The 27335-nt window shown below is 40.6% G+C and overlaps 1 protein-coding gene across 1 annotated transcript in view; it reads right to left on the bottom strand.

Annotated features, from left to right (window-relative positions):
- Positions 1-788: 788 nt before the first annotated feature.
- Positions 789-27335, bottom strand: part of FNDC1 (fibronectin type III domain containing 1) — a 39432-nt gene continuing 12885 nt past the window's right edge. Inside the window, exons 9-19 of the mRNA XM_066179111.1 lie at positions 26854-26965; positions 25490-25867; positions 20153-20218; positions 18099-18260; positions 15877-16107; positions 15351-15459; positions 8225-8304; positions 6732-6761; positions 4879-5040; positions 4044-4166; positions 789-2602 (exon numbers count right to left, since the gene is read on the bottom strand). Of these exons, the coding sequence (XP_066035208.1) occupies positions 2487-2602; positions 4044-4166; positions 4879-5040; positions 6732-6761; positions 8225-8304; positions 15351-15459; positions 15877-16107; positions 18099-18260; positions 20153-20218; positions 25490-25867; positions 26854-26965 (1569 nt within the window). The 3' untranslated portion in view covers positions 789-2486. The remainder of the gene's footprint in view (positions 2603-4043; positions 4167-4878; positions 5041-6731; positions 6762-8224; positions 8305-15350; positions 15460-15876; positions 16108-18098; positions 18261-20152; positions 20219-25489; positions 25868-26853; positions 26966-27335) is intronic.

Raw genomic sequence — 27335 nt, 5'->3', positions numbered from 1 at the left:
AACAACCGTCTCAGATCTTCATCCCTAGTGGCATCTCTGAATGGGACTGTCCCAGCCCAAAAGTATTTCCAGCAGGGGAGAAACTAGGTCTTTTCAGATGAACAAATCAGAATTTACGTGTGTTCTCTGAAAGTATAACTAATGCAGCTCTTCTGCAAAGCTGCTCTCCGGACAGTCATCCTAGACTGTACATCCAAGTGTATTGCCACAAGGACAAACATGTGAGACTTTTCCCTTTGCTGAGCTTCATGAGTTTCCTGACATTTCTCCGGCCCACAGAAGTCCCTCTTTTGAGCAGCTCTCAGCACATAAGCCACTCCCCAGTCCCAGTTCAGTATCAGTGGCAAGCTTGCTGATGGTGCACTGCATCCATGCACTCCATTCCCCTGTCCAGGTCATTAGACCATGCTGGACCCAGTACTGGCCCCTGAGAGTGGCACTTGCAACCAGCTGTCATTTGGACTTTGCACTATTTTTGATCACAACCTTTTGAGCCTCACAACACAGTAATTTCACATCCATCTTAAAGACCAGCTCCCCAAGCCATATTCCACCAGTTTTGCTACAAGGGGATTGTGGGAGACCATGGCAAGTGCTTTACAGAAGCTAATGACATTCCCTTTTCTCCCCTGTGCACAATAGCAATCATTTCAACAAAGATGATGATCAGGCTGGTCAGGCATGATTTGCCCTTGATAAAGCCACACTAGCTGCTAACCATCTTTGAAAGAGAACAACACATTCACATGCTTCCAGTCCCCTACAAAAAGTTGACACTTAGTCCTCTCCCAAGGGGGACTTTTCCAAAGCTAACAATTTCTCACTTAGGTTACTTGACACAGATGACCAGAAAGGATGAAATAGAAATGGAACCATGTATCATCGGTTTATTAGGGAAAAAAAGTTATACTTCAAGACCATAAATTTGGCACTGTACTGAAGCTAAAATATGTGAAAAAATCAAATTGTTAAAACCCAAATCACCATGAAAAAGAAAATGCTCTTTTAATTACTTTAATTCCCTCTTTTGCCCCCATAAAATTTAAAATAACTAAAGGAAGCAACTCAAGATGTGTTAGACCTATGCTACACGAAAGCTGAAACAAGAGTGAAAGATGGACCAGAGAATGGATCTGTCCCCCAGGTCACTGCTACTCTCCCAGGCTGCCAGAACAGGTGAGTCTTACTAAGATGGGCAGAGGTTGTTGAGTTGTTACCAGGAAACATGATTGCAGGCTTCCAAATGCCTTCTAAAAAATTATCATTACACCTTTCATTCACGTCACTTTCTGCTTTCTGGTCTGCCTGGAAGAGATGTTGGTAGTATTTAAAAAGAAGTGTAAATATATCCCAACTTGTCTCCGTGGTCAAATGAGGTCAAATTCCTGCTAGCTGACTCCTGTTTGGTGGCTTGGGCTTCTTTTTGGATAGAAAATAAGTTAAAAGCAGTTTCTAATTTCCAAATTACTCATCCTATGCCTCTGCACAGTAACATGAAAGATACTGACAAGGAATAAATAACATACAAAATAAGATGAGAATGGATTGAAGGAAAGTTGCACTAAAACTTTTAAATATTAAAGGATAGAAAGCTTAACTGATGCTGATGAACTGCTGTGTATGTGTTTTTGCTGGACTATACAGTGCCACTCTAACATGGACAGAGGGGTACAATCCCATTGAATAGCCAGTCCAAAGGCTGCCAGGGAAGTGGGACAGAGGTCTTGATCAATAATTCAAATGTTACGTCAACAGTACTCACAAGAAGAATACAGCTCTTTCCTTGGTTAATATATTGTGCATAGCAATATTTCAAAGAATTAACAGCACCTTTTACATAAAAATTCCAAACATATTTATCTAGTGAACAAGAAAATCTCAGCATCTCTAAGAAGTATTTCTGCAGATGTACAGTACTGTATTTATATAGATATAGATACAGATATATCTCAAAGTGAATTTACACTGTGACCTGGTGATTAGTCCAGCAGTGGGTTAACCCACAGGGTAAGTCTTCAGGAGAATATTCTGCCTTTGGTGGGTGGCCAGTTACACGGCATGATTGCATAGGGGAGCCCCATTGGGCAGCAAAAGACAGTTTAGCATCTCATTAAGCAAGCACAGCATGCTTAGGTCGTTCCTGTAAGATATAATAAACTTCCAAATTTTCATGGCTAATACAGTTCTAATTTTCACAGGTTGCACACATTGCAACCTTCTCTTTGTGCCTTAAAGACACAGAAGAGGAAGGTAGGACACCAAACTTATATCCTATCCCTGCTTCCAAGCAGAAATCAAGTAGCACCACAGATTTAGGCTGGTAAAAGGTGTCCATGTTTGTCTTCACGAGGGTTTCTTGAGCAGCTGGTCTCCACTGGTTTGCCCCATTTATCTCTTATTTTTTCCTTTTCTAAATCAGTTGCTCACAGTCTTCTGATAGAAATAATTTGAAAAGCACGATCTACCTAAGACAGGAAAGCAGACTGCTACCATTTCCCTGGGATGGGCACACCACACTCATACCAGCCCACATAGTAGTAGGGCGTTGTGTATCCAATGCGTCCAAATGATACTGGCTCCTGGCGGTACTGGCGGTAATACCCTGTCGGGAGAAAAACACCCATTGGTATTCCAGAACACAGACACAGCAATTTTACAAAAAGTAGCAGATGCAGTGAGAGTCAATCCCACAGCACAAACAAAAATTTATAAACTGTCTGGCAGGGAATTGTATCAAAGGGGTATTGGCTAGCCCTGGTATTTGGCCGAGATCTTTCTTGTATGAACGAACTCTGGTCCTTCATATTTCTTGTAGTTTGGATTGGTTTTACTGCTCAAGATCTCTTTAACTATTGTGTAATGCTGTGGTCTGCCAAAGACCTTCTGCATTTCACTCCAAAAGGTGGGCATATTTCAGCTGTGTTTATGAAGTTTTCTAAGTCGGTTTAAATATATGAAGGACTTTGGGGCAAAAAATACCATCAAATCACATTATCACACAGGGCTTAAGAGACTATCAGCAAAAGTCAGCTTTTCACAAAACAACAAGGTATCATTTCATGCAGTAAATACTGAGCTAAGCCCTCCCTTCCCCTTTTAATTCATCTGCAGAAAGAATGTGACTGCTTAAAGCATTAGAAGAGGTGCAGCATTCTTGTCTGCATAGCTCGTGCATTGGAACATCTGAAACATCCATGGCTTGCGCCAATAATAAAACTTCTGCGTGCTCTCTATCTCTGTCTCCTAGACCTAGTATATACACATCTGGATTAATGATTTGTCTTCTGAGCTAAGAAGTGCAGTACTTCAGAGTGATATATATATATAAATATCAATGACTATTTCAGTTTCTTCCTGATAACACCACCATGCAAAGAATATCAACACACAATTTAACATGGAAACCACTAAAGCTAACTGAGTAATTTAAACCAACAGACTTACTGAAAAGACTGGCTGACTTCCATGATTGGTTTCATTTTGTGAAGCAACCCATCTTCTACCTGGTTATGTGATGTGAGCAATTTGCTCAGAGGAACTCCTTCAAGGCAAGAATTTCCCCTTTGAGACAGATATTTACCAGGCCAGAATAAAAGTACTGACCTTAAGTCACTAGACATATTCCTTTGTTTTTTGCATTGAATGAACTATTAGAAATCATTCAAAAAAGCTGTATTTGCAAAGATGTAGCTGGTCCCTTTAAGCACATGGAAGAGGTTTTGCATCTCGATTTGATGAAGCAGGTCTTATCAATAAAGGAAAGGTTTCATAGACCTATACTATTATTTTTTGTTTTGTTTTTCCATTTTGTTGCTGTACAGTACTTGCATCATATGCCCCTCTCGTTCTGTCTCTGTCTCTCTGCACCCGCAAGTCCTCTGGGACTTGCATAATCTGTTCTCAGCTACTGCATCAGCTGGACTCCTTGGAGAGCTGCCAGCAGCTGTGGACAGAGCTCCACTCTGCACTCTGCTCCTTACCCCTTAATCCTACAGGTGGGATAACAGGCTCCTGGCCAGCATCCCACTCCCCCTTTGCTGTACCTCGGATCGTGGGCAGGGCTTCAATGTACGACTGAGGTCCTGTTCTTCCATCCAGGTGTGAATCCACAAATTGGCAGTGGTCCTCACCCCTTCCCCAGCTATCCCCAATGCTGTAGAAGGTATCTGAAGAGTGATACAGACAGATTACTTAACTCAGCAATACTTATGTTTGGGATACTCTTTTCCACCAGGAAAGGACGTGTGGAAGAAAGCAGGAAGAATGTTGCAGTGACACACACAGTATTACCAATGAACAAACAGTGACTGGAAAGAGGGAGAATGCTACCTTCACAGTATGGAAGCAGAAATTATGGAAAATAAATGGGTTACAACTCAGGAAGGAGTAGTCCCCATCTTGCAAGCCCATGGGCAGTGCACCACAGGTGACAGGTGGAGAGAATTTCAACTGGATTAGTTGAAATACATCATGTGAAAATAAAAAACACTCAATATGTCAATACCATTAATTTGACTTCAGTCTCAAACAAAAATTAAAAACTGTGGAGCTCTCTTTCTCAAACAGACAGGACTGTTATTAATCTGTTAATAATCTATTATTATTCAAACACTGTATTGAAACTATACCAAGGCACTACAGTAGTCATTAGCATAGTCTGAAAGGCTATTGAGATGATCCCATTACCCCAGCTCAACAATATGGGAAGTTTTTTCATTATCTCTCAGGCAATGCATCTGTGTAAGAGCTACTGCTAATTCTTCTTGAGAGAAGGACTCTCACATAGTGGTCACACAATTCTGGCACATATGAAACGAAGAAAAACAGAAGATGAAGAGACAAGTAATCATGTAGCAGGAAATTAATCTTGGTGCCTACCTTTCAGGTCATCACTGAGGTAAATTTTGTACCTTAAGGAGTTGCAAAGAACCACTCCTACAAACTTGCGGTACCAAGTTCGTTTCACGTACTGCTTGCCAGTGCAGTCTGAGTAGGTGGGGTCATATTTAAAAGTGAAGGGGATCCAGATAGGCTCACCACCTTGGAGAAAAAATAAATTCCACATTAGGGACAGACTTTAACACTTCAGTACAAGTTTTGCAAAGTTTAACATCTAATAATATATTTCACAAAACATGCAGCAACACATTAACGCATGACTTTTTATATTCAGAAATAGTACTTCAAGAAAAAAAATTATTAATAATGAAGTTACAGACTTTACTAAATCTCTCCTAGGCAGTAGACAAAAATAACTGTTAAAATGATTAAAATATGATTTCATGTACTGAACCACAGATTTAAGTAAACAGTCTTAATTATTTCAGTAAGACTTCTTCTCTACCTAGTATTACACCGTTTCTCTTCTAAATGCAGCCTGATCTTAGGTCTGACAGTGACTTCCATTTTAAGACGATAAAACATTTTACAGAAGAACATCTTTTACAGCAGAACTTAAGAACTTTAGATGTTAAGAACTCTGTGGTAGGCAAGAGCCTGTGAAGTCTCTTCTTGCTATTTGATTTAAAAGATCATATCACAAATGTACTTTTCTGTTTTCTTTTTACACATACATCAAAACAGATTAGTTTCCAATAATAGACAAGTGAGACCTTTCCTGGGGAACTCTGTTCACAGCATTGCTACAGATAAGATTGCTTAATAGGAGTGCAAAATAATAAATATTCCTACTGGCTTACCTAAATATTTGCTTTGTACTACCAAGACAGTATAAATTATTGTGAAATTGTTGTTGTATTAATGTATACAGAATGATACAAAAAGCTTCCAATATGATAACTGGTATTCTTCTCTCTAGCTTCAGCCCAAACCCCTGTTTTTACTCAGTTGTTTCTAGGTGGTTTACAAATGAGATTGGAAGTTTCTTCTGTTAGTCACTCTTCCTCTCACTAGGCACATGGACCAAATCCTGCAAACACTTGCATGGGAGAAGCAATCAGCAATCCTCAGAGACTTCTGAGGACACAAAGGAACCAGACTAGGAAGCACAATAAAATGGAGAAGGAAGAGATATACTGGACACTGTTTTCATGGAAAGTGTAGGAAAAAATCCAGAACCAACCATTTTAACTCCCTAGGATAGCTGATGGAGCATAATAACCATGAGGTCTTTTTTCCTGCATCTCTTCTAAGAGCACATACTGCCTGGGGTTACACTACCAATGTCCATGTCAGCAACATTAGTCCCAGCACCAGGAAATCAGATCTTCTGGTTATGGGCTGAACTAGTTTATTGCAAATTTGGAAATACAAAGCAAGCAGAAGAGCTTTATGGCATGTTATTCAGGTCAGTAACAAATCCTTGAATTTTTTAGCATTTATAAGGTCATGATGATTTGTACAGATGAGCATCAGGACTAGAGAGAGAGAAACCTGATCCTGCTATTCAGGCTAGGCAACTGAAGGACACAGATGCTGAACGAACAGTTTACTGCTTTTTACCAAGCAATTAAAGTTTGTACCAGGGGAAAAGATGGGCCAAAATCAAGTGCTTACTTGAACATATCTTTATAAGATTTCTTTTCAGAAAATAGAATAGGGAGTCCTAAGACAAAAAAAAATGTTTTATGAATTAGTCCCATTAATTACTACCTGTTCCCACTTAAAACTGTACCTAAAACTACATGTTTAAATGTTTCCAATTTATATATTCTAACTATTTTGCACAGGCTTTATGCACTTAATGAAGAAAATAACAGAGTAAGACTTACCAGGTGGCCTGACAATGAGGAGAGGATTGTCTGGAAGAAAAAAACACATAGAAAAATTAGTATTTTGTTCCAAACCTTGTTTTATAACATGAAACATATCAAGTCACTGATTGAACATTTTCAATAAGGCGCTTCATCCTATGATGGCATTCTTTCTTGAATATTTCCATCAGCTCAAACCTTACACTTGCATTAGAAGAACACTCTGAATTAGCAATTTCTTTTTCTTATGACCTATTCCATCACTGTAACTATATCTTGCATTTAGCAACTGCAAAGCCACCTCTGGCCATGACAGATGAAAGATCAGTGCTGCAAACAAAACTTTAAATTTGGTGTATTTTAACATGTTAAATAAAGCTCACAAAGGAGCTGATTTTGGATGGGAAAACTAGGCATTCATGCCCATATGCTGGCAGCAAGAAAACGATCTGCAAGATACAGCACAGAATCGTGGAATTGTTTAGGTTGGAAAAAGGTCTTTAAGATCAGTGAATCCACTGTCAACCCAGCATTTCAAAGTCCTCCACTAAACCATGTCCCTTGGTGTGACATCTACACGTCTTTTAAATGGCTTCAGGGATGGGGACTCCACCACTTCCTTGGGCAGCCTGTTCCAAAGCCTGACAGCCCTTCTCTAGACACATTCCAGCACCTCAAAGTCTTCCTTGTAGTGAAGGCCCCAAAGCTAAATGGAGGATGTGAGGTGCGGTCTCACCAGTGCTGAGTACAGGAGCACAATCACTGCCCTGGTTCTGCTGGCCACAGTATTGCTGACACAGGCCAGGACGCCATTGACTTCATTGGCCAGGCAATGTCAAATACTATGCTTGGATTAATACTTGAGCCTCTTATTCGTCTAATGAAAATTGAATATTTTATCCAGGACCACTGACTTATCTGGCATTTCTGTCTCCCTTCTGTGATGATTTACTTCCACGGTTCTTAGTGGAGCTTCTGAAGTGAGCATTACATAGTGAAGTCAAATGAGCAAGGGCAGAGGCTGCATAAAACCCTATGCCACTGAAAGGGCAAATTTGCAAGAAACAACAAGACCTTTCACTCAAGTAAAGACTGAAAAATTTGTTCTTTGTTATTCAGTAGAATCACTGGCCTCTGGCTTGATGGAAGTAGAAGAAGAAACAGGCAAAAAATAGCTCATTTAACCTATTTTTAGAAGGGGGTATTGCTCTTGACTATACCATCAGCCCTGTGAAAGAGCAGCATGCCTTGTTAGCCCTTTGTATTTGAAACTCAACTTCCTGTTCCTCTGGAGCTGACTTAAACATCACTTAGATTTTCATAGTGGCATTAGGAGTGCATGTTATTTTCCTAGCTTAACTGAAAACAAATAACCAAAGTTAAAAAACCCCAACATAATATGAAGGCAGCAAGTCCAGAATAATCACTGTTATTGGCATGCTGGTTTCAGTCATTGCCCTGCCACATCTGTTATTATGAGTTTTGAGATGAAAATAAAAAGCAAACCATACCAGATTCTGTGATAAATGAGACTGAAGAGCTAACAGGTCCATAACCAAAGGGATTCTTTGCTTGGACTTTAAAATAATACCTGAAACAAGAAGAGAGGGGAAATAATATTGAAATGCATTCCACTGCAATGGCTAAATGATAAAATAATACTAAAACAGGGTAAGAATCAAACCAGAAGAATTCCACTGAGTATCCTTTGCATTAAATGGAGTTGGATACTGAGACAGAGTATGAGCTGGCTGTTACAGACAAATGTCTCCTTTTTGCAATTGCTCCCATGTATATTTTTGGAACGCTTATTTATACATCATCTCCCTTTCAAAAACCACATACAATGACATCCACTTTCTATGAAACAACTAATAGCAAAAGACTAAAAGAAAAGGTTGCAAGGAAATCAAATTCTGATCTCAGGAACAGTTTTAAACCAGATTAACTCCTAGGGAAGCAGTGGTGCAAACTGAAACTGCATCAGATTTATATGAGATCAGAAGCTAAGCTTTTGACCTTTCTGTAAAAACTCCAGCATTAAGATCACAATACTGAAGTAAAAGAAGAAAGCATCACATGATGTTTTACTGATTCTTCCAAAGTATTTAAATCACATGCTTAACTCAAAGCACATGAATCACCACTAGAACTTCATTCTTTGCTAAATAGAAGCAAATTTATCCTCACCCTTAGAGAAGAATACATGTAAGTACATTTTTAGTTCATTTCCAAATATGATGATTTTTAGTTGATGCCTACCCTGACATTTTTCCCCAGATCAATGTTTTCTTCTTTTCCTTTTATATTTGTATCAGTCCAACAGAAACCAGCTAGAATGAAAGATGACTTAAGAATTTCCAGCACAGCATTTTCTAAATTCCTGAGTTTAGGTTTTTCTTTCTTCTCTGCTTACTCAATTTCAATCTTGTAAAGAAATTAATAAAAATAATAAAAAACACCCCTGTGCCTCTGTAATATCCACACAGCATTTGGATCTTGATTTGGCCTTTCATCCAAAAGCAGACATGTCCAAAAGCTCTGAATACGTAACTAGGGCAAGTGATTACTTGCATGGATGGTTGCCACCAAGCACTGGATTACCTCACATGACAGTGTCCCACCTGAATGGCAGGCCTGATGTATCACAGCTGGTGAAAGGGAGTCTACTCCATCAAAAACACCAATCTGCTCTTCCTGGTGAAGTTCTCCCCATCCTGCACAAACACCTGCCAGCACTGCTTCATTTCCACAGGCCTCACTGGGCTGAGACACAATGCTCATGCTTTACCACGCACCAGGGAAATTCAGCACAATCCTGTTGCAAGGACCTTGGTGGTTTTAGTCTGACACTCGATATTTACCATGTGCACTTTCCTGTACCATCAGCTGTATCTGCTCCTCTCGGAATTAACGACATAGCAGGGCCTGGAGGTCACTCCTGAAAGGCCTAAGCACAGCTAAGCACACATGACACTATTCACAACGATAAACCAGAGGGGACATGGTTGAACCAGCCTTTTGGCAAAACTGATTTTTTTTCTTTCATTAAAAGGAATATCTTTTGACAAATAAGGTGAACTGCCTTGCCTTAAAATCAAACAGATGTTTATGAAAAGGGACGGGACACAAGGCAGCAATTCCTCACTCTGGTTCCTGAAAGAGCTGCAACACCAAGCTTTCCTGACTTAGCTCCTTGTTTGCTGTAACTGCTTCAGAAGAGCAGGGGAAAAACGTTTTCCAGCCCGCACCTTTCCCATAACGCTTCAAAGTATAGTGGAAAGTATGGATGCCTCCATACTTCCCATTGCCTCCAAAGAAGTATGATCAGATACCACCTTTCAACACAAGTGGCACTGTCTGAGTAACTCTTCAAGTACACTTAATACCCATGTTTTCATGGGAGCCTCAAAGCATTTCCATCAGACATATGAGTGCCATAATCCCCCTCAAAACAGGAGAGAGAGAACCTTGAGCACCTCTTCAAGTGGGGAAAACCACACAGATCTGTACCCAATGCATAATGCAGGAACTGATTACCTATGCAATCAGGACAACTGTGTATTCAGCTATCCTGTTACACACATAGAAGCCCATCTAGGGCATATGATGGTTCATTTGCCTGCCTGTCTTAAAAACAAAACAAAACAAAACAAAAAAAACCAAAAAAAACCAGCGATGAAGTCATGAGTACATTTTTCTTCGCTAAATTGGAAAATTGATTCCTAAGCCTTTATATACACAAGAAGGCTCTAGTTGTACCAGAAAGAGAGCCAGATCTCATGACTTGCTGACCTGTGATTTAAACACAGACAGTGCTATGACTGCTGTATTTAGAATGTCAATAAAATAATGCAGTTGGAATATATTTCTTTCTCAGACATGACAAATAAAAAAAGAAATTGCCAAAGCCATTCTAGGTCCAGGAATCTGACATTTTCATTAGTCAGAATCCTTCAGCTGAGGAATTTGCCAGGAAATCTCAAATCAGTATAACTCAACTGGTTTTCATCATGTAAATAAGGGAACAAAATTTGCAATATATAATTTGATTTACAGTTTGCTTAGGCAGAACTGTATGAATTGTTACCATTAGGCACAGAAGAACCACAACAGATGCAGTACCATTTGTTGTTCATGTTTGACACAGACAAGAAAAAGGCTTTTCCTCCTAAGAGTAAACTTCCTTTGAGATTTTATATACCAATTCTAGCGATACGTCAAGAAAGGACATAGTGAACTGTAACAGGGCATTGAATATATAACATGTTTTTTCATTTAGGCTCCGTGACTAATCTCAACATACCTGTCATCTGGAGCAAAATTATTACTTGATTTAATTCAAGGTGTCTCCCTTCTGTTGGAATTAAATAGCTGGCACTCACCGCACAAAGTAAGATAATCACTCAGCATGATAAATTAGGGAAGCAGGTTTTTTAAAAAAATTAGTTAGCTGTAAACTCCTTTTCCCATACTTTGCAAAGGCATGCCTGCATGGATCCTCAGCCCTGCACTCTGTTCAGTGGCAGGCTGAAATGGCAGGATGTACCCCCACAGCAAGGGCTAAAATCCTCTTCCTACAACTACACCATTCCTCCATAAGGAAAATGTTTAAATCAGTGCCTGCAGATTCACAGGCTAATGCAAAGTGTCTCTCTCCATCTAAAACAGCCCACCACTACATCCCCCATCAATATTTACAACTAATTTTATAATAAGACATTAGGGCCAACCTGGTAGAGGAGCTTCCTACAGAGCTGGTGTGAGGCAGGTAGGTATGTGCCACACAGGTTTACCACTTGACCAGGACAATGGTTTCATGAACATCTTCTCTCTTTGGTGTGGCCCTGGTGGCACAAAGCACCCACCTGTGGTTGAGGCTGCTTGTTGGACATACCCTGGTTTTGTTTTAATGGAGATAGAGAAAGGAAATAGAAATTTTTGGTGCATCTGGCCCCCTGAAAGAGAAGATCCAGGCTCTGTTTGCAGTTGTAAGCCCTGAATAAATGCTTAACAACCTCCTATGAAATACTCTGTACAACACTGGAATTGGCAGCAGGCACTGTGGGATCAAAATATCCCCAGATGGAACAAAACCCAAGTGAACAGAGAGGAAGACTTCAGGAGACATGGAGATATGGTGGTGAAGGACTGTTTGAAATCATGAGGCTATCTAGCTACTCCCATCAAGCACTGACACAGCTTTCCTGAAACAGGCAGGAAAAAGTCTAACCATGCTCAGGAACGGGACTGAAATGTTTATGGCAAGGATTATAATGTTTCTGACTCCAGAAGACTGGATTTAGTGGTTGGTTCAGCAAATGCTGTCCAGCCCTTTGCATCATCTTCTGTGACAGCTGAGAATTAAAGTTAGGGAAAGGACCTTGTCAAAACTACCAGTTTAAAGATTTAATATGTTTAAAGTAATTTTAGTGTTTACAATCACACATTACAAGGAAGCAGCTCCTGTGCCCACTGAAACTGACCAGAGTTTCACTAATGGAAAAACTTCTACTTCTCAAATGGACATCAGACCAGGCCTCAAAAGAAAATTTATGACATGGATTAAACATAGATTTCTGTTTTGTTTGTAAAACCTAAGTAACAGGCAGATGTTTTCCAGGATATGTTGACAGCTTCAAATCTTCTCTGGTGCTGATTTCAGCCAAGATGCCAACCTGCCTCATGCAACACTGTGCATGCTGCAAAACTGCACCACCCACAGCCCCTTGTAGGACACCCTGTAGCCAATAGCACAGTGGTTACAGTAAATGACTTAATCAGACATTTCTCACAAAATGCACTAACAGTGCAGACACACAGTTTTTAACTTCAGCTTTCATGCCATATTTTCTTAGGCATGGTATCTTTTTCTAGTGGTTAGGGAGTTATTTTTAGGATGAAAGGTATGCAATCAATTCAGTCTGTGGGTTTGGAGAATGTAAATGGGAATGGCTGATACATACAATTTCTGTAATAAAGATCCTTCGTTCTCCACCACAGACCCCACATGAAGCCTTTATTGCCTTCCCATAGGGGCCAGTGGATTATACCATCTTCAGCAAGATGACAGTGAAACTACATGCTTAAATAAATAGCACTTGCTTGAACCTCTCTGTCATGAAACAGAACCTTAATCTGACAAGACAGTCACTAGGTTCATGGAGATGCATGAATCTATAACTTTGCTGTTCCTATAAAACTCCATTCACACACAGAAAAATTGTGACCTTTTGAAGCCTGAAGTTAATGTACATCTCAGGCATGTTGGCAGCTCAACTCCCACCAATTCCCCTGCACTGAGTGTAGCATGGACAACAGCTGCAGAACTCCTGTGAGCCCTCACTGCAACCCCTCCTGGTGTTCTGGAGCTCTGTAGGTGTTGGGTATGAGAAGCAGAGAGTTATCTCTGGCCTTCAACACTGTCCTTTGGGCACCAGGAGAGGGAGACTTGACTGAAAGGCTGACAAGACGAGGAGCTTCAGCTGGAAGGTGGAAATGGCACAGAGGCAAGAAATGGGGGGCCGCAGCCAGGAGAAGCTGGGGTGTAAAGGCAATAATGCCTCCCTGGCCTGCATGGGGACAACGTGAAAGTGGAGGAATAAATACTGGTGAAGGGGAAAAGGGCTGGGCATACAGAGGACCTGGGGATGTGGAGGCAGGAACAGGGTCTAGCAGCAAGAGGAGAGTTGTTTAGGGGAAGGGAGTCCTCAAGTCACAAAGAGGTAGATGTACAAAGGCAGGATAGTCTGCAACTGCTTCCATCAATATCTAGGAACAGGAGATCTCAAACCTCTTCTACCTTGTAGGAAGAGGTGAAACCCACAGAGAGCTGTGCCACACAGCACCCTGTATACATTTGCAACAACAAGGTTTTGTAAGGAGAATGCTAGCAGATGCATATTATACCACTGAAGCTCTCCACTCTGAAGTAATTTTGCTTTAACACACCATGAACCATCCTTAAAGACTGTCACTAAGGTCTACATTACCAATCTTCTTAATAAGTGGCCTTTTCTTAGCTCTTGGATATGTAAGAAAATGCCTCATGAAGCGTGTGACTGACAGTACTGTAGACAGAACAGGAAAGGATAAGATGGGCCATGTTTTCCTGTCTTATTTCTTTACTTTTAACTCTGTGGGTGCTCTGAATGTGCATCCTGCTTCTCCAAAATAAGCATTCCCCTGCTAATTTTCCAGGTCTTTGACACTGCAGGTATCCTCTGTTGAACACAGCCCTTGTGCAACTGCATAAGGAACTGCTGCTGAAGTTGCTCAGGCTCTGGCGTCCCAAGAAGATGTCATGTCCTCAGAACTCTGGTTGGAGGGAAGTCTCTGTGGAGGAGAGAGGGGACTGCATCCCCTTCTTTAGATGCACTGTGATTTCTTGGTGCTTGGATGTTTCCTGGACAGCAGGAGCAGCTGCAGGGACAAACCTGTGTGAGCCTGGGCTGAAGTCTGGAGAAGTGTCATAATGCAGTCAGAAAAATATACCTCATGATACTTGACACCCAATTGGCTACACTGCACTGCCTTGTCATAATTTATTTATCTTATTTTATCATTTTGTCTATTAGGGTTTCAGATGAAGGCCATGCTCAAACAATTCTGTTTCCCAGGTTGAGGTTCTCAAACTACTTTTAACACTCAGAATCTTCCCTTTGCCTAAGATACTTTGGCTGACTCTGTTTCTTTCTCCTTGTGTTGTCCTAGCACAAACCCTATGAGCCTGTCCAAGCAGTCAATCCTCAGATCTGCAGCTCACCATCAAGTAAGGCATGATAATTCCAGCCTACAATCCCAGTGCATCTCTCCACTGTGTGAGCAACATCTTCCACCAACGCCTAAGAGACTGCAGACAGCAGCATGTGAAGGGCCTAGCCCAAGGGAGTAGCCAAAGAATTTCCAGCTCAGAATACGAGAGACAAATTTGAGACACTGAACATCTCTCTAAAGGAGTGATTTAAATGTGGTTGCTCTGTAGCTGTTTACATTCCCCCCATTCGCCACAAATTATTCCAGTGTCATGTGAAGCATATATTCTTGTTCTGTCATTTCAGTCAGACTTTTTGTAAGATAAAGACCTAAAGTTCCTGCTAAACTGACTTCTGAGCAATTGCCACAGCCTCACTTTATACCACCAAGCCTTCTCTTCCAGTATTATTTATGTGAACAGATAGCAAAACTAGATTGGGGGCAGCACTTCCCCAGCAGCCTTGAGGCATCAAATCTTGGCCACACATTTGTTGGAATGGCCAATATCACATCAAGTCACATCACGGGTATATTTTAGTATATTGTAGTATATTTTAGTATCCTTTCCCCAGAAAAATTTGATTCAGTTATGCCAAAGACTAGAAAATGCATTTTAAAACAAGATTTTCTTTGTTACTGATATGTGTTTTCATAAACATAAAAATATATACATGCACACACTGCCATCTGCTCCAGGGTAATTATGGGGAAGATATCATGTTGTTGTTGTGCAGTTTGTAGAACAATTTGCTGTCCAACAGAATGAGTAAAATCTAAATCAGATGTAAACATTTATACTAAGACCAAGAAAAACAACTGACAATTCTCATAATTTGTTTTATTTCCTTAACAGAACTGAAAAGGAGTAGATCAAATCCTTACCGTGTGTTGGGCTTCAGGTTCTCAATTGGCAAGTGAGTAGACCCTGCAGTCCTGGTCGACCACTTATTCTTTAAAAAGTCATCATAGGATGCACTGTAAACCAGATAGCCTGTAAACAGAAAAGAGAAATAGTTGTGAGGATTCTAATTAAATTTTAAATAAATGATCTCCCTAGATGTCATGGTAAATTTTGAGGATTAAATGGAGTTGAAATATCTTTGAACACAAAACTGTTTCCATGCCTAACTCTCCTGGAAAATCCTGGCCTATAAGAATTTCTCATCATTAGCTAATAATGATGGAGCATTACATCAGAGGAGGGCACCCAGTTGTGAATTCTGATTTGAAAAACAGTGAAGGCAAAAAGATGACAGAGGTAACCTGTCATTCACTGTTCTAAGTGATACATTGACTGTGCAGACACCAGTACATGGTACCATGTACCAGTACACCACCTAAATGGTCATTTAGGAAAACCTTCCCCTTCTCCACTCTCCCGTCATGAGAGAAACCCTCAGGAGAGTACCTGTTACCATGTCTCCTTGAGCAGGTTTGGCCCAGTCCACAATGACAAAGGAGTGACAGCCTTCAACTGCCACAACTGTGATGTTGTGAGGGGCTTTCAGGGGACGCTGATCTTTCTCTCTGAAGTCATTGGGAATGATTTCATCAAGGCTCTCCACTTGGAAATGCTCCAGGGCCTCTGTCAAGGAGCAGGGGGCTGCTGGATCCTTATTGAGATAGGTCACGTAAGGAGCTAGAAAAGACAGGGAAGGGCAGCATTTAGTTAGCAGTTTGAGGTATCCCAGAGTAGCACACAGGCTGGCAATTTCCTAAAGAGAGTCAAGTTTTGTGGTGCATTTTAAAATTCCTCACTTTCCAGTCCAGATACCACTGCCAACAAAGCATGGCTTACAGCCAATTGGATTGATGAGCAGGGGGAATGGGATGCCAACATTCAGGTTTACCTACCCCACCCTCCCCTCACAACTGTACCAAATTATGCAAAGATGGAAGGACTGTCTTTGCTACAAGAGGCAGAAGAGAACAGTCTGACTGCAGCACTCTCCGCATGCTACCTCCAGATGCTCTGGAAGGTGGGATGAAAATGTCACCCATATTCTGTCTCTTCAACATGGGAACAGATCCCTGTCAGGGCCTTCAATCGTCTAAGACTGCACAGGTCTTAGTAGTTGGTTCTTACACAAACATCCTAAAGCTGGAGCAAAACAACAAAAGAAACGCGAAGAGCAATTCCAAAGTGAAGTCCAACCAGTTTAATGGGATTGTTGTGGTCTCCTGCATACTAAGGGACCAGAAGCCATGACTCCCCACCTTCCAGGCATGTGCTCCCAATCTGTAACTTCTATTTTTAAAAGCTTTATACTGACTGGAATTGCACTTCAGTTCAGGAAAAGATTAAACCATCTTTTTATTGCCTTAAAAGTCACCGTAACATTCAAAGTAAGGACTATAAAACTTGCTTTGGAAATGTTTATTCAGTTGCAATAATACAATTCATTGAGATGGTAATATTATTTCCTTAGTGCCTTGAAATGTTCATAAAGCTACATTTCTTGGTTTATCTTACTGGATTTCATGCCCTAAAGGAATTTTTTCCAGATCTTGCAATGTAGTTAATTTTAGCCTCTCCAGCTAAATGAATCAAGAAGCATTGTCAGTGAGAGAGCTGAATAGAAACATCATGAAATTGTTTGGACAGGGAAACTGAAGATGCACTGGAAAAAGTTTTGGCATCTACAAAAACAAATCTTTTACTCCAGCAGCAGAGTTCTACTCTAAGCCACATGAAGCTTGTGGATATTGGAAGGGAAGCCAAGATATCTCAAAAGATGATTCTCCATCCCCTGAAATCTATTCTGAAATGCCAGGTGAGTCAGAAGCTGACCTGACCTCAGTCCAAGTGCCAGAAATATGTAAAGGGCTGCAGGGGCTGTAACCAGCCTGGGGTGGAGGCTGGAATGCAGTGCCCTACAATCTCCATATCCCTCTGTTCTGCCCCCCAGCTGCTTCTCTGACAAAGAAGCAGAGCAGCTCTGAAGTCAGTGCTGCAACTCCAACCCACACTCTTGAATGGCTCGTGTACACAGGAGACATGGCTCATGTAATGGGGGTTCCTTCACCAAATGCCTTCTACTGAGAAAACATTCAAATACCAAAATCACATTTATCTCTACCGGATTTATTTTTTGGAAAGTTCATATCCAAAATACCATTCATTCCTTGACTTTGAAGCACCCTTTTGACAAATATGCTTGTGCAAGGTGGATGAAATCACTGGGGTTGAACAGATCAGTGGAAAAGAATCAGGTCCCCCAGAGGAAGACTCACACCTACGTGGAGACTTGCCCTGCTGGAATTAGTGGTGTGAAGTTAGATGCAGTTAAGCTGAACTAAGGACTGGTGCAGACACTCTTGCTGTTTTACTAACTTCAGCTAGACCAAACACAATGCAGAACATACAGCAGAGCACTTACACTGAAAGAGTACAAAGAGGTTTTTACTGGTTCAGCAAAATCATTGTGGGCCCACATACAGATGTGCAAGCATTGAAGCAAGGAAAAAGTACTGCTGTTTGGGTTTCCAAAGTGGCAATCCTTAAAAGGACCACACACATGTCTACTGGATGTGTTTGTGCAATGGCCTCAGCTTACTGGCTGGCCTTGCTAGAACGAGAATTCTTTGCAGCACAAGTAGTAAGCTACAGAAACCAAAGGACTTCCTTACCAGTGAAGCGTTTCTTCCCAGCAATATCATATTCTGACACAGGGCCAGTGCCAACAACACTGGACTCCGGATAGACAACCTCCAATTCTGCTGTCGTAGGAGCAGTGGTAGTGGTGACAGTGGTGGTAGCCGGCGGCAAAGTGCTCTCAAAAAACTCATAGTCTTCAGAGGAAACATAAGATGAAAATGTTAGCATACTTCATCTAATTTTGGCTTAACTATAAGAAGGGAAACAATTCTGTCACCAGCCCCAGTCCCAAAGGAGTGCTACACACCCCGCCTGGCCACTGCACACTCCTTACAGAACTCTATGTCAAAGTTGGTCATACTTCAGCCTTGCAATGGTTTCTATCAAACTGGTGGACAAGAAGAACAGTCTTTGCCCAGAATACTCATGTCACTGCTGATTTAGACCTCACTCACACAGTTAATCAGGAAGAAAATTAACAAATATATTTGTACTGCAATATCCTGAATGTGCATCAGCCACCTCCTCTCACAACCCAAAAGAGAAGATAATTCACAGTAATTGAATCCCTGGCCAAAGCCCTCAGATGCCAAAGGAAATAGAGAAGGGAGAGAAAAAAAAATGGCTTTCTAAGAAAACTGTGTTGCAAATCTAAAGCTCTAGAGATGGTTCATACTTCTCTCAAACCCTCCTTGCAACTGGATGTGTGGAGTCCAGTACTTTCCATTTGTGGTCCCTGCAGGGCCATCAAGGAAGGCAAACTGTCCCGCATGATTCTCACTATGTTCAGTCCTATTAAATTCAGTGCTCTTTGAAAAGCTACTGTGCTACTTGATTTGGGGCACAAAATGAAGGGGAAGTAGCATTTGGCATCCCTGCCATGACCTCATGCAGGCTGGGGAACTCAACTCATGTCTTTGAGTGTTTTGTGCTTAAACTGCTAAAATGTATGTTTTCTGCAGGTGACCTGTACCTAAGGGGAGGCCTGGCAAAAGACCTGTGCTCTGAGGATATTCTGCATCCATGGAGATGTAAGGAATATGGGATGTATGTCTCGTGCAGTGTCTAGTTCATCCCTTCCTCCCCACATTCTAAATGTCAGTTTCAGTATGAAGTGATTGGAATTATAAGTACAAATGTCTATAATATCTTCCACTCAGCTGCTGCACTCTTTTTAAATCTTTTTCTGTTGTTGGTTAGACTTAAGATCCCACCACTACAACCACAAACAATGAGACTTTCATTGTTTTAGAGCCATAAATTCTACCAAAAAACTTCTTGTTTGACTGAGGTCTGTACTTACCCGCTTCCATATGTGGCGCAGTAGCAGGAATTTGAGGACTAAAGGGGGTAGAATGTCACTGATGGAAAGTGACATTTCACTGAAAAGTCACTGAAAGTGAATTTCACTTCCAGTAATTGAGAATTTCCATTCCCTATGCAAACTTAAAATTAAATGCTGTGACCTGACACTTCCTCTTCAGCTAAGTTTTGTAAGTCCTTGATTATAGTATCAAGATGGCATGAATAGAACTGAAAAAATATTTCCCTCTTTTCCTTTCATCTGATTTCAAATCTCTTTGATTTAAATTCCACATGAATTAAGCTGATCAGTTATTTTATATGCAGGTGATCTCATTCAGTATGAGCATGCTTAATTGTCTAAATGCAGACTACACATTAAAGAAACAACTGACTAAGGTATTTCAATTATTCAAGACTTGAAGGTTATTTGGATTTTTCCTTTTAGAGGAGGTAATTGACTTTGACTGGGCTGGAGTTAGAAGTTGTACCAGAGAAAGTGAATCTAGGATTGAAGCAGGGTCTGTATGACACAGCTCTGAAAAGTAATTTATTTCCCCAATGGGTTCCTGTTAGACTGCAGGACTGATAGAAAGGAAATGTCCAGAAACAGATGGTTTTGGACCCTTTCTCTTCACATGTAATGCAGAACCGTTTTCCAGCTCACCACCACTTGCTTAAGCTCCCATTTACTAATCTGTCTCCTTGAGCTCAGTTCCAAAGAAAGAAGACAGACAAAAAAGCAACATCCCACTTGCAATAGATTTCTACAGTTAAACCATACCATCATCATATATCACATATGCTTCTGGAGTGGCTGTCACATCTGAATCCAGTCCTGAGAATGTATCTATTGACAGAGAAAGAAAAAAATGTTATAAGCATTCAATAAAATGATTCCGGAATAAAACTGAAAATAAAAGTATTTAGCCAGATGATTTGTAAAGAAATAAGATGACTTCCTGGTTTCCAAATAACGCAGTGACAGTCCGCTCTGCACATTGAGAATAACAGATAAGAAACTAAGTGCAGTAGTCAGGAGTTTTGCTAAAGGAAAATGGGTTCAGGGCTGCTACACAAAATTAAGAGTAATCACCTTCCAGAAGCTCTGCCCCAGGCCCCAGCTGCCTTGGAGCAGAGGCAGGCTGCCAGCAAATACATAATGATGACATCTGGATTTGACAATATTTTATAGTCTCAGAAGCAGCAAATGTGAAAACATTATATGCCAAAGAAACCAACCAAGCAATTAAATATTACTACCCAAATATTTTTGTGGAGGTATAAAAACAAAAAGCCCACAGAGCCATGACATTTATAGACCATGTCAATGGTCTTGCAAGGAATCCAGCCCAAAAGGAATGGATTTGTAGAATGAAGTAATTAGTGCTGTGTTTTCTGGGGTTTTACTCTGCACTAGCTCTACTCTGATTCTATGGAATGGCTGCCCATTTCAGGTTGGGCCACATAGGTGTAATCCTGAAGCACTGCTTCTGCATTAGTTTCATCCAATGTGAATTCAGTTCAGGAAATCAGAGTGAGATTGCTCCAGGATGCAAATGAAAGCCTAGCAAGGACAGATGATTATGAGGTGCACATCAAAAACACTCTACTGACCCACCCCAAAATCCAAAGCACCAGTAGACTTCCCAGCTGACTATTCCTTTATATTTTCTCATTGTCTCTGCAGGGCATAAATCCAGCACCAACCATACATCAACCATCAAGTACCTCATCTGTTGAATCCCAAAGGCTTTCCTGCACACTCTGAGAAAATGTTTCTCCACATAATTAAGGGAAGCCAAGGAGTACACAAAGCTCAGCACAGTCATAAAAAGCCATGCAAACAAAGCAAAAGCACTGTGCTGTAACCTGCTGCAGGTATCATCAGAAGTCTCCAATGCAATGCTGTGACTGGGGGGGGGCCAGCATGTGAACAAAGACAAGAGAAAGACAGCTTTAACCTCAGGACACTTCACATACATTGATCACGTTCCTGTAACACTCAATATGGGAGCAATGGTGGTTTTTTTACTAAACCAGAACTGCAAACAGCGCAAAGTTTCAACTGTCAGTGTTAAATAGTTCACAAGTATAATCTGAATTATACATTTTCATTTTGCTGTTTTTTTTATAAACCAGCAATTACTGTATAACTGCTTTTTTTCCTCCTAAAATAATTTTCATTTAAATACACTGTGATTTTAATGCCAAAATAAGCTTTAAAACAACGGAAATGGGTTTAGTCTTGTCAGACTTTCATGTATTGGAATCTGATATTTCCTCATGGTAGACTTCTGCAGCCATTCTTCAGGGGATTATCCCCTTGGAAGTCACTTGACTTTTCTGAGGGTAGTCAGTCACAAACTAGATTCTTTGCTGAATTCTGCAGGTCTACCCACAACTGGCCAACATCTATAATGTATGCACTTACTTTTGACTGCCTACATCCAAGTAATCAAGAGGATTAGATATGCAGAAATTTGAAATCATTCATGGGCAGATTTCAACTCATCCATGCTTATTAGCTAGTAATTCTTTGGCCTACGTACAGTCCAGCAAAGCCAAATTTCATTTTCTACTTTTTGAACTCAATTTCACTGTCTGTGCTTGTTTAGCAGTAGCTGTGTCATGGTGACAATAAGACTACTTTCCAACAGACCTCTCATTATTTTTGGTACATACTCCAGCTGCAGTTCTTCACCTTGCTCCATCACTCTTTGCTGAAGCTCTTGAGTAAACCCTGCCTGTAACAAATGGGGCCAAACCTTCCTATGACCACTTGCTGCAGACTTTTGGCATCTGTAAGGACAGTCTTATTGTCTTACATGTCTTACAAAATCCACCACTTGATTTTATCACATGCAACCCGTGGTTAAGTCTCCACTGTTTTTTTCCTTTGTGAGTTCATGAATAAAGTTTAGTTGATTTCACTGACAAATCACACTTGTGTGACCAAACTCCTCCTTGAAAGTTAAAGACTGCTGAATCTAGTGAAAAGCTGACAATATATTCTGCTGGATCAAGAAAAAAATCCTGCCAGAGATAAAAGAATTTTCCAAAGCTTAAGTAGAACATTTGGAGCTGGGTTTTGGCCCTTGCAGCCCCTGTTTGTGAATAAAGCACTTAGCAACAAATATCAAGCTTTGGCAGAAAAAGTATTTCACTAAACAATCTGGAGCAATTTATAGACTCAGATTAAAGGGAAAGACAAGATAAAAATATAATTTAATATAATTTGGAAATGGTCAAGTGAAAATTGCATTGTTTTGATAACTCAAGCAGTAGTTGTTTACCCCTCTTGAAACATACACTTCCCTTGTTAAACAATAACAGCCACCACTAAATAAATACCAAAAAGATTTTTTTCTTTTCAAGCAAGTTCCTTTGTGGAACAGGCAGGCTGTTTTGCTGTGTTTATCTAATCCTGAAGCAGGTCACTAGGATTTAAAAAAACTAAAAAATAAAAAAGACTCTTCAGAGAAGCTTCCAAAATTCCCAGGTAGGGACTGATATTGCTTAAGCTATAAGGTAATAAGCCTTAAGGACCAGGTAAGAAGCAGAAATCCAGCACCATCTTGTCCTTTCAGTCTTCCACTGCAAGGCCTTTGCAGACATACTGTCAAAATGCCAGGCAATTTATGAGTTACTTAAAGGCCATTCTCATTGAACACACAGCCTGAATAAAAACTTAGTTTTCATTTGTGCCTCTACCAAGTTCAAAGATTCAGCAAGCCCATGTGGTAGAAGGCAAAGAACCCAAGAAGAATTTTTATGTGTTCTGAAAATCACATGAAAATTCCCCAGCCCACATCTCTACTAAACGTAACACCGCAAAGGATTTTGTTGCTCAGCTTCTGGAGCCTACTTTCAGTTTAGCCCCAGATATATGTCATGAACTTCTACTGTTCTTACCATGTATATTCTCAGAAGAGGTTGTCCAAACAGCAGAGGCCAAAAAAGAGGAAACATTACAGGATATAATCAACATTTAAGATAAGCAAAAGGAGCTGAGGGGTGTGGGAGGGATTTTAACTACCAAAAATTATGATTCCCTTTAGGCAATTTTGAAAGTATGAGAGTGACTACATAAAACAATATTTGTAACACTTTTGTAAGTACAGTTAAGAACTATGAACTTTGCATAGGGAAAAGCAAGACTCTTCATATAAACATTTAATTATTATATGATTTTTACATACATATGCTTGCATGTGTACACATCTGTATCTACACATGCAAGCATATGTATGTAAAAATCATATAATTGAACTATGAACTTTGCATAGGGAAAAGCAAGACTCTTCATATAAACATTTAATTATTATATGATTTTTACATACATATGCTTGCATGTGTACACATCTGTATCTACACATGCAAGCACACTTCTATAACTGCACACTGCCAAACATGGCTAATTGTTAATAAATACTAACACTGTAGCTTATTGTAATTTCACCTCACCTGCACAAGGAACTGACATCTCTGACTCATTAGTTACCTAGGGCCACTGGTAAGGGAATTTTGTTTTCTGCTTCTGAGATCTTCTCCCAGGATGACATCCTTAGACCCACTGTGAGTTGCTGAAGCCACACCTTTCTATATCACTGTGATGCCTTAAGTTTTAGCTTTCGTATTTTTGAGCTTCTGTACTGCCTTAGTGTGTAACTCTGAATTTCATATAAAGTATTAGCAAGCTCTCTTCACAGTTTAGTCAGACAAAACAATCCTTTTCCAGCCTGAGAACCAAGGACACCATTGCAGCTTCGAGCCCAAAAAGGCATAAACAACAGTGAATTGAGAAGAGCAATCCGGGAGGGTGGGACTTCATAACCTGAAGCTGTAATTGGACAATTAACCCCAATATGTAAGTGAACCAAAACTTATACAAGTGTGAAAACTCATGGCCGGTGGTCCATCTTACATCCCTCTTGGGTCTATCTTGGGCAGAGGCACAGCCAGGCTCCTGTACTGCCCAAGGTGTATCCTTGGAAGGCCTTTTAATAAATACCTACTTTATTCCTTTAACTCTGTCTAGCCTCTGTTCCAGGTAGCCTCTCTAGGCAACAACTGCCCTTTTCAAAGTGATAGTTCAGCTTCCTAGGCATGTTTTTGTGACATACTTGTAAATCTACTTTGACTTAAAAGATACATGTATATGGGAGAAAGGTAAAGGGGCTTCATAACCAATTAAAACTAGCTCCTGCAGATACCTGACTGCCAACATGCTGGTAAAGTTATGGCTGTGCTGCTATTGCCCATTAGTAGACTGAGTTGAGGATTACCTACAAATTGGAAAGGTAAGGGCTACCATGGTGCTCCTTGATCTGGTTTGGCAAAATAAGCAGCTAACTCACTTGCAATGCAACATCCAGGTGCTGAAAGCATAAAACATAACAGGGAACACACTCAACATCCAAAGACTCTAGTGCATTTATATGTGTTTACTTTGGATTTCAGTTTGGCACCACAACCTAAGCTTGTATAACTGCAACGGGGAAAATTACATGCACTGAAACTGGTTCATATCTTCAGATATTAAAGAAATCAGTGTACAACTCTGCCTTATCTATGAAGAACCAGGGTTGCCTTTCACCAGCTTCATCTGTGCAGCGCTGCATTCTTGCTAGACAATCTATCTCCAAGGGCTGGCAAGAGAACAAGAATCTCACTTTGAAACTGCTGTTTCCACCATGGCTCAGAAGAGAGACTTTTGAGAATTCATTGTGATAAACAAACACAAAATAGACAAAATGTATAGCTCCTCCAGGTCCTACGCTGGCCTGAAATGTAATGAGAAAAACTTCCATGTAAGTGCTTTGACTACAAAGCTACTGCCTATACCTGTACCCCTGTGAATGAACATGGGATAAAAGTGGATTGATCTAACACAATGTAAGAAATTTGCTGAAAACAACACAATTCCACAAAAGACCTCAGTTTTGGTGAAAGTTGGCATTTTCCAGTGAAAATCCATTTAACACCCAGATGCTTCTTCACATGCTCTAATCTCAGCTCCTACCTTATCAAACGGACCAAAATCTTTAGAGGTAGACTCTCTACCATTCCACATCTGTGTAACAGCCATGGAAATTCAAACAGCACAAGAGGAAATTACCTTCTGCATTGCACTCTGGCAGGCCATCAAACCCCAGGAGCAAGTTTCCTTCATCATCATACTCTCCATAGGTGCCTGGAGGACAGGTTGGTGCAGGTTTCTCGGTGGGTGGCTCAGTGGTGGTCGGTTCAGGGGTGGTGGTGGTGGTTGTAGCAACAGTTGTTGTGGTTGTGGTAGTTGTTGTGGTCGTTGTTGTCGGTATTGTCGTAGTAGTAGTTGAGGGAGTGGTTGTTTTCTTAACCATTTCAAGACCAATCAGAGGCTTTCCTCCAAGGCTTATTATTGGTTTATCTTGTGCGCTTGCTACAGGTTTGCTAAATCTGCTATGTCCAAACAAAGGCAATCCATCAGGACTCACCACTGGAGCACCTTTTTCATCTGAGAAGAACAAAACAAAAAAATCTCACCATTAATCCACTTCAGGATTATAGCATTAAGCATTACTGTGTTTTATCACAGTAGACGCCACAAAAGCACTGAATACAGTGAATACTCTCCTTTAAGTAAACTGACAGAGAAGGAGGGTGTTACGTAGGAAAGAGCCATGGCTAAGGAAGCTGAAAAATGGTTCAGAAGAACCTCAGAGAAACCACAGTGGTGTTTACATTTTTCAGCTGTTTGATAAACACTCCAAGGAGGTTTCATTTCAGAATCACAATGTGCAGACAATGCTGGCATTTCATCTAAGTCACTCTCAAAACTGTTAATGAAAGGTATGATGAATCCATGTTCTGCTCCTTAATGTCAAACATGTGCAAGGAAAAACTGGGATGAGCTGGCAAGATGCTGTCACTGCAGATAAACTTATGTGCCAAATTCTGGGTACTGTAAATATTCATGATAGCCAGGTTAACAATAGACTCTGAATTTGTATTCAAGAGATCTGTACAGATGGACTGACATGCAAACAGCAGTGTCTTCAGAAAACACAAACAGGGTTTCTTACTATTTGTGGTCAGTTTTAGAAGAAAAAAAATAAAATAAACACATCCATATGGCTGGTATGGTGCTAGCAGTGGGGAATAATTATTTCTATGTATACAAAGATATAAACAATCATCAATCCTTGTTCTAATCATCAATCCTTATTCTGGCTCAGTTCGGCAGTCCTTTCTAATGCTGGTACAAATGGGATGGACTTGAGTGATCCTTGCTGTCTTGTACTCTGGAGTCCCACAGGGTGACTCAAAGCCTCCCCAGGTCCTGCAATGTCCTGACTGTCTGGTGGAGACTTGAGGTACAAGTAACTCCAAATGGCTTGCATGGGACCTGGGGATGCCTGAAGCATTCAACAGCTCAAAGATTTGTACTGTGTGCACAAAAACTGTAGAGCTTTTTTCTGTAAGAAGGAAATTGTAACTTACCAACAATTGTACGTCCATCCCCTCCTAATTTCACTCGGAGAGGGTTGCCTTGGGAGTCTTGGAGGTATTTTCCTTCAGCATTTAACACTAGCCCTCGGTCAAGATCTACAATCTAAAAGCAATAGATGGACTCAAGTTGAGCTAACCCAAGAGGAAGTGAAATGAAATTTAACAGCAACAGAAATCCTGGGGAAATTCAGACACTAAGTGTGACATTCAGGAATAGCTACAACACACTTGAACTTTTAAAACTAACTAAGTGTACAGTAATCACTGAAATATCATTGCTGAAGAAAGCAGATTCGCAGGAACTGGGCTCCAGAGCTGCACAGCCATATTCATATCACCTACTGTAGCTCTCGTGTGGAAATGTGTAAACTCCTTGACTTTCTTGGGCTGCACGACTCCTAAGGTGAATTCCTGTAATACTGATTTCAGTATGATGCTGGGTCATTTTGAAGATGGGATTTAGAATTATGTCT

Source organism: Chamaea fasciata, unplaced genomic scaffold (assembly GCF_029207755.1).
Source record: "Chamaea fasciata isolate MVZ Bird 193981 ecotype frontalis unplaced genomic scaffold, bChaFas1.0.hap1 SCAF_3, whole genome shotgun sequence".
Lineage (NCBI taxonomy): Eukaryota > Metazoa > Chordata > Aves > Passeriformes > Sylviidae > Chamaea > Chamaea fasciata.
The sequence above is the reverse complement of the archived record's forward strand: the minus strand, read 5'-3'. Positions and strand labels throughout refer to the sequence as shown.